At 41.6% G+C, this 6,706-nt stretch overlaps 1 protein-coding gene across 2 annotated transcripts; it reads left to right on the top strand.

The window, feature by feature from the left end:
• Positions 1-1,194: 1,194 nt before the first annotated feature.
• Positions 1,195-4,653, top strand: adcyap1b (adenylate cyclase activating polypeptide 1b). 2 transcript variants are annotated; one of them, XM_072364201.1, is made up of 5 exons: positions 1,195-1,494; positions 1,907-2,011; positions 2,909-3,043; positions 3,461-3,565; positions 4,119-4,653. In XM_072364201.1, exons 2-5 carry the CDS (start codon positions 1,908-1,910, stop codon positions 4,300-4,302), a joined length of 528 nt encoding a protein of 175 aa, XP_072220302.1. In that variant the 5' UTR covers positions 1,195-1,494; position 1,907; the 3' UTR covers positions 4,303-4,653. The 2 variants fall into 2 exon arrangements, with proteins under 2 accessions (XP_072220302.1, XP_072220303.1); XM_072364202.1 differs by lacking the exon at positions 3,461-3,565.
• Positions 4,654-6,706: the final 2,053 nt, after the last annotated feature.

Genomic DNA, 6,706 nt, shown 5'->3' on the forward strand with positions numbered 1-6,706 from the left:
AAACAAAACGCTGACGTGAATCTCGCTCGTGATTGGTAAACTCCTCAATTGGTCGGTGAGCTATAGGTGTGATTCACTCGTACGTTGTTTAACTGAAAGATGTGCTGATCTATGGTTAGTGTTATAACAAGCCCCAAACGCAGATCTATTGATGCAATGTTTTTATCTTATTATTTTTTTTTATTCAAGCATCCACCTTTCAAATGAAGTCTCATAAATCCGAGACACTCCCCCATAAAAACATAAAAACCCACTAAAGTTGAGGCGCGTATAACTTCAGAATGAGATAACATACTACTGAGAAGCAGCAAGCATCAAGTGCATTTTACTTGTTGCTAAAAGCAAATTAGGCCAAGAGTTAGGCCTGATTGCGTTTTGGTTCATCAACTGATATGTGGCAGTAGGGACAAGCCTTCTCTCTAGTTGTTCGTTTTCACGCGTCAGACAACACATTCTCACAAAACACAATATCTCAGAACAATGTTAGGACAATGCCTGAGTCGTCTTTAAAGGCTGATACCTATCTGAGACGGCATCCTGCGTCACTAGCGTTTAAATCTGATTACTCGCCTCGTTTACCTCAACAATCTAACGAATAGGTCGAAACCTTGGTGCTGTTATTGCACGGCCATTAAAGCCACCCCCTCGTTATCCAACGGGTAATTATTGGAAATGATCAGAAAGAGTGACTGAAAAGTCTGGAAGCCACAATTTGAGACGATTCATTTCAGCACCGGACAGCTCCCGGTTCCCCAGAGGCCTTGAACTTGGTCCGGCGGAAGCTCGAGCCACCTCCATCAAAACCACCCAGTCATATGAAACCACCAGCAGCAGCAAGGATGACCATTTCCCTGCTCAGTCATGACCATTAGAGCGTAATTGGACCAATTGGTAACGTGAGACAAAAAGCCCTACGGACAAATTGATTTAGGTGGCTGTCACAACGAAAACTCGCGACTTCACGCATTCACCATGGTTTCTGCTTATAAAGAAAGAAGAAAGTTTAGAAGTAAACTTCCGTCTTGGCGGGGAGGTGGGGGTGAGTCTGACGGATGCGTCGATGAGGAAGGAACTGTACTATTATATTCCGGGAGGAAGACTTGATGACGTCCATAGCATCCTTAATGTGACTTAGTGGAGGGAGGAGGGGGGTGGGGGGTGGGGGGCAAGGCTTACGATCCACGGATAAAAATCCAAGGCAATCACGGCACAGGACAAAAGTTTGGAGCAGCGATATGTAGACGGGCATACAGCGCACTTTCCCGCCCAGTTTTTGTTTGCCCCCGCGACTGGTTGAGTCCTCTTAATTGTGTCTAAAAGTGAGATAGGCTGTGCTGAGAGGAACATAAGGAGACGACGGAGGCGCTTCAGCCAGGGAAGAAGTGCCCTGAGAAAGATACCGTTTCTCTCTCACATACACACACACGCACAGAACCACAGCCGCGCCCGGATCACGTCCAACTGCACAGCGCTCTTCCTGCTTTCCTGCTATAGGTATGTGCATTTATCTGCGGAATGTCTGAAAAACTCGGACAATTTCAGTCCTGGAGAGCAAGCTAAAATAATGGAAACTATTGTTTTTTGGGGGTTTTTTTGTCTGAACTGTGAGGAGATCTGCAATTTTTTAAATTACTTTGGCGCTGCATGCAGAGGACTCTCTATCAGTGCCGCAGTTAAACTTTTACGAAATGGGATGAAAAAAAGAGATAGATAGATAGTAATCATTTTGATAAGCGCTTGGACGTTTTGTTGACAGGTTTTTGTTCCATTCAGGTCTTTAGGTCTATAGTTTGTAGTCAGAGAGAAGTAGTAACATCTTGCGAATTTGATCAAGCAGAGCGCGATCGTGTTGCTTTTACACTAACATGTTTAATATCACGTCTCTTTTTTTTCCGTTTTCCAACAGCATGGCCAGTTCGAGTAAAGCGACTTTAATCTTGCTCATCTACGGAATCTTAATGCACTACAGCGTGTTCTGCACACCCATCGGACTAAGTTACCCTAAGATCAGGTAGGTTTGTGCTTTCTTGATCTTCACCGTGGTAGTTTTTGTGGTTGCTTTATTGCAAAGCAGCTTAACCCCCCTACCCCCCATGTTCATTGCATTGTGATTAGGACACCGTATGTCTAACCAGTTGCATTTGTTAAATGGGTGAACTGAAACGAGTAGCGAAAAGATGTACAGAGATTTCAAGACACGCAAGCGCAAGTGTTGTGTGGAAAATGAGAATGGAAATTGCACAGAGGTATCTGTCCGGTGGGACAGCCCCCCCCCCCCCCCCTCATTAAAAATGAGTGTGCAGTCAGTGCAATGGATAGCCCTCGGGATGACGGTGGGCTGGCGTCACCAAGGAGAGGCGAGGCAAAACGAATAGGAGACCTCTATCTATTTAAGATTTATTCCCTTTTTTTCCATCTTCGAAAAGCATATCCGGAATTTAGGCGTGGTTCTTGTTGATTCCAAAATTTCACGGCTATTTTAAGCAGACTTTAAGTCAGTTTTGTGTCCCCACGCCTACACAAAACGTGATCATTTTCACACCCATTGTTTCGATTTTAAATAATTAATGACGCTGTAGTCTGTGTTCAGACTGCGGTCTGAAATGTTGGAATTATGAAGTGTTTTTCTTCAAGAAAAAAAAAAAACACGCATTCAAAGAAATTAAAAAAATACCTCGTGGACATTTACTACATTACAAGCCATTATCTAAAATCAAAACTGAAATAATTCGTTTTCTGCTTTCATTGAGAAAAAACAAACAAACAGCATTGTTCTTTCGTTTTCTTCCTTTTCCACACATGCATTTAACCTCCCACCGATTTGAGAAGCAGACATTTGGCATGCTTTCATTCCTGCGTCCCACTTGTGCATATCTCAGATTTGTGATGACCGCTCTCCCCTTTGCAGACTTGAAAACGACGCCTTCGATGAGGATGGGAATTCTCTGTCCGACATGGGTTTTGATAGCGACCAAATTGCTATACGAAGCCCCACATCACTGAACGACGACGCGTACTCTCTGTACTACCCACCAGAGAAGAGGTAAATGTGCTGTCAGGTCACAGCTGAAGCCTTCAGCGGCTTAATTACTTTTTTTTTTTTTTAGCTGTTTGCGATAATGTTTGCTTGCTTTATTTTCCCCAGAGTTTCTCATGTTATTTGTCCTGTGTTATTTTCATACCGAGTAGCCTAAAATGTTGAGTCCACGTTGTTGATATTAGGATTAGATAATGAGGAGGACTCGGCGGATACGGCAGGGTAGCCTGTTCAGTTCAGACGCCACTAGGCTCTGGTTTAAGTGCACCTGTGTGATACTGAACCTGCGGATGGGTGGGGACATTTTAGGCTACTTTTGATCCTTTTTGTCTGCGCTTTTTTCTTCTTTTCTTTTTTTTTGTCATTTCTTTTTTTTTTTTAAATCACTGATGATCTATGTGTTTTGGCGTTTTATCATCTCAGACCAGAAAGGAATGCTGAGGAAGAATTAGATAGAGCCTTGAGGGAGATCCTGGGTCAGTTAACAGCGAGACATTATCTACATTCTCTGATGACTATTCGTGCAGGGTAAGGGCATTTCTCTTTAGCTGCACTCCTCATTTTCTTATGTTTATGCGCTACAAAAGTTCAGGCTGCTACATCACTGTCTGTCATTTTATTTGCATTTTTTTCTTACTTTATTTTTTACCCCTCTATTTGAGAAAAAAGACGCTTTCATAACATGTTTTTGTTCTGTTATTTTGTTGTGGCGTGTCTTTGCGTTCATAATGAGGGTCAGTCTAAAACACACAGAAATTGATATGTGATTCAACCATTAATTAATGAATTAACTGTTTGCCAAAGCACTAATGAAACACCATGCGTCAGAATATCCACTGGGCCGGAGATGAATAATTTATAACTTTTCTTAAATGCGCAAATCAGTTTCCTTTATCCTGTCTTGCTTGCCGCCTTTTTTCCCCTCCCAGTGGAAAATAAATAGGATGAAAGGCCCATGGATGCATTATTAATAATTGTAAAAAATGACTGATGTCGCGTAAAAAAAAGAGAGAGTAGACATCGGTCAAGAAGTTTCAGATTTGAACTAACAGTATCATTATTTTTACGACTTGTTTTTCAGTGAAGACAACAGCATGGAGGACGAGTCAGAGCCCTTATCCAAAAGACATTCAGATGGGATCTTCACTGACGGCTACAGCCGCTATAGAAAGCAGATGGCCGTCCAGAAATACCTGGCAGCGGTTCTGGGTAGAAGGTACAGACAGAGAGTTAGGAACAAAGGACGCCGACTTGCCTATTTGTAGCGTTGTTAAAGCGCCCAAACTGCCCTCCTGTGTATATACATCCAGTCGTTAAATCAAAGTCATTCAGATATATCTGACCAACCAGTGGATTGCGCCTGTGTTCTTTCAACATGTATTTATGTATGAAGTAAAGCCATTAAAATGAATATTTTAATAATAATATCGTTTTTTTTTCTTTTTGTACAAACGCACTTGATACCGCACAGTTATACTTTGTGGACCAATATTTTATTTTCATGTTGAGATGTTGAAAACAAAACCAAACAAAAAAAAAAAAAAAAGAAAAGAAAAGAAAAAAAGATAGATGTGCACCTTCAACATTATGCGCTTGAAATCTTTAAAGGTCATCTACATATGCAGAAAATAAATAGATTTTAAAAAGACAATCAAAGTATTGAATGTTATACTTATTTTTGTAACCAACGTTCTATTTTTTTAGTGTCATTTGTTCTCCAACAGGCCCAAAGAAGCAGTGAGCATGCTATGTGTCAGGCATATCCGGCTTATCTGAAATGATAGATGCTGCCCTCGTCCAGTTCTTTCCACGCTCCCCTTAATGGGAGCTCTGTGGGTTTGTGTAGCTTGCTGACCCTCCAGGGGGAAAGTCAGATGGCTTTTGTTGGACAGCCTCTCATCTGATAGATAAATGACTGTCTTACACAGTCATTCAAGTAACTGGTTGTAAAATTTAACCTTTCTTTTCAACTGAAATTCAATTGCAGGCCTTTGAAAGGGAATCACTGCCTTTACAAAAGTTGCTACCAGTATGCGGAAAACACTGCTTGCTCACTTGCCTCAAAGTAATTTACAGTAGAGGATAAATAATGCTCAACGGGACTGTGTAAAGAATGTTCCATGTGTGTGTGTGAGAGTGTATTATGTAGAGGTTAGAACTTTCACAGTTCACATAGTCATCTCAATGTTGTCAGTCAACAGAATTATTTGGAAGATTGTTATTCAGCTGCTGACTGTATGTGGGCAGCACTACAAATATTCAAGGAGGACGAGTAAAAAGCAGGAAATGAAGCAGAACGGTAGCATCAGAGTTACAGTTGAGCATATTTAACTTTTATATGGTGCATGTGAAAACTTACACCTTGCTAATTTTCGCTTACAAACTGCATGCCATTGTGCTTTTTTTGCTATTTGTGAGGTGGGCTGTGCCAAACCTATTTCAGCACCACTCCCTCTCAGATGCTTAGTGACAGAAATGTGAACAAGGAGGGCTAGAGGTGGTAGAAACTGGTACTGCACTGACTTGTTGAATTTTTACCTCCTCTACTGCTGTCATTGTGGATATATTAAGAAAATACACTGGACCCCCTTTTTGCTGATTGCTTTTTGTCCTGGTAGTGGTTGTTTAGATTATTTTCTGTCTAAATGGCCATGCTTAATTGTTGATTGATTAGATAGTGATGTGGTTCAACTGTTACGACAAAGCTGAACTATGCTGGATGTCTACTGGTGTATGTGCAGTGAGGATGCAAGATGATGAGGAGAGTGTTAGGTGAGATATAGATATGTATGCATGGTGAGGAGTAGAGAGCTGGAGAGGGCGAGTGTGAAAGAAGAGAAGCACAAAGCAAGCTGTTGCATAAGAGACAGGTTACAGCACTCACAAGCCAGAGAAGACGTGTCGCACGTCGATATGGGGACAAAAAAGAAATGAGAGCCTATCGGTGTCGCCTCATCTGCCACAGTGGGATCAGGGTCAATGAGTCTGATAAGAAGAATATCAGATGTTGAATTCCCCTCACTGAGGTTTCAGCAGGAAGATGTGAGTGATTCTGGACGAGACCACTGAGTTTCCCTTTCACACTAGGACAGAGGTGAATGAAATTCTGCCCTCTAGTAAAGGGATGTTCCCTCTGACTTTTATCCGAGTGATATCCTATGTATTTATTCAACATTATGCAAATTCAGCTTTATGCACCCCTGCAATCCAATCAGCGGCCTGTGTTCCCCCTTAGAGACTATCAATATGCTGTTTCTTCAATTCGGCTTTATCCCACAGGCTTTGTGTGGATGTGCATGTATGCATCTCGTGTTCATGTGCGAGTGTGTTCAATGTTTGTGTGCGTGGAGGAGTGAGTGAGTGAGTGTGCACGTGGAGGTGGAAACAGCTTTCGGCTTTGGTGCCTTGCTTTGACGTGAGAAATAAAAAAATAAAAAATAAATAAAGATGAAAAAAATGAAAAATTCGCCACAAGTGACAGATGGCAATTTAAGTGGCCCTACAATGCTGCAGTCCATTAGCTTACATTGAAACTTCCTTTTACCCTGTTTAATTGCTCAGCTTAGTCTGCCCCGAGAGTAGTAGAATTAGGCTTTCTTTTGAAGCATGGCCAGTAATTTATTGAGTAAACAACGTAAACAAGAATAGAATGTATATGTTGGTGGAGCA

The sequence above is a fragment of the Leuresthes tenuis genome, unplaced genomic scaffold (assembly GCF_036924035.1).
Source record: "Leuresthes tenuis unplaced genomic scaffold, fLeuTen1.0.hap1 SCAF_14, whole genome shotgun sequence".
Lineage (NCBI taxonomy): Eukaryota > Metazoa > Chordata > Actinopteri > Atheriniformes > Atherinopsidae > Leuresthes > Leuresthes tenuis.

Bases quoted from the DNA above. Each gene is read 5' to 3' on its own strand.
- adcyap1b (XM_072364201.1), top strand. From the start codon at position 1,908: ATGGCCAGTTCGAGTAAAGCGACTTTAATCTTGCTCATCTACGGAATC. The intron at 2,012-2,908 runs GTAGGTTTGTGC...TCCCCTTTGCAG, and splicing joins CTAAGTTACCCTAAGATCAG to ACTTGAAAACGACGCCTTCG. The intron at 3,566-4,118 runs GTAAGGGCATTT...CTTGTTTTTCAG, and splicing joins CTGATGACTATTCGTGCAGG to TGAAGACAACAGCATGGAGG.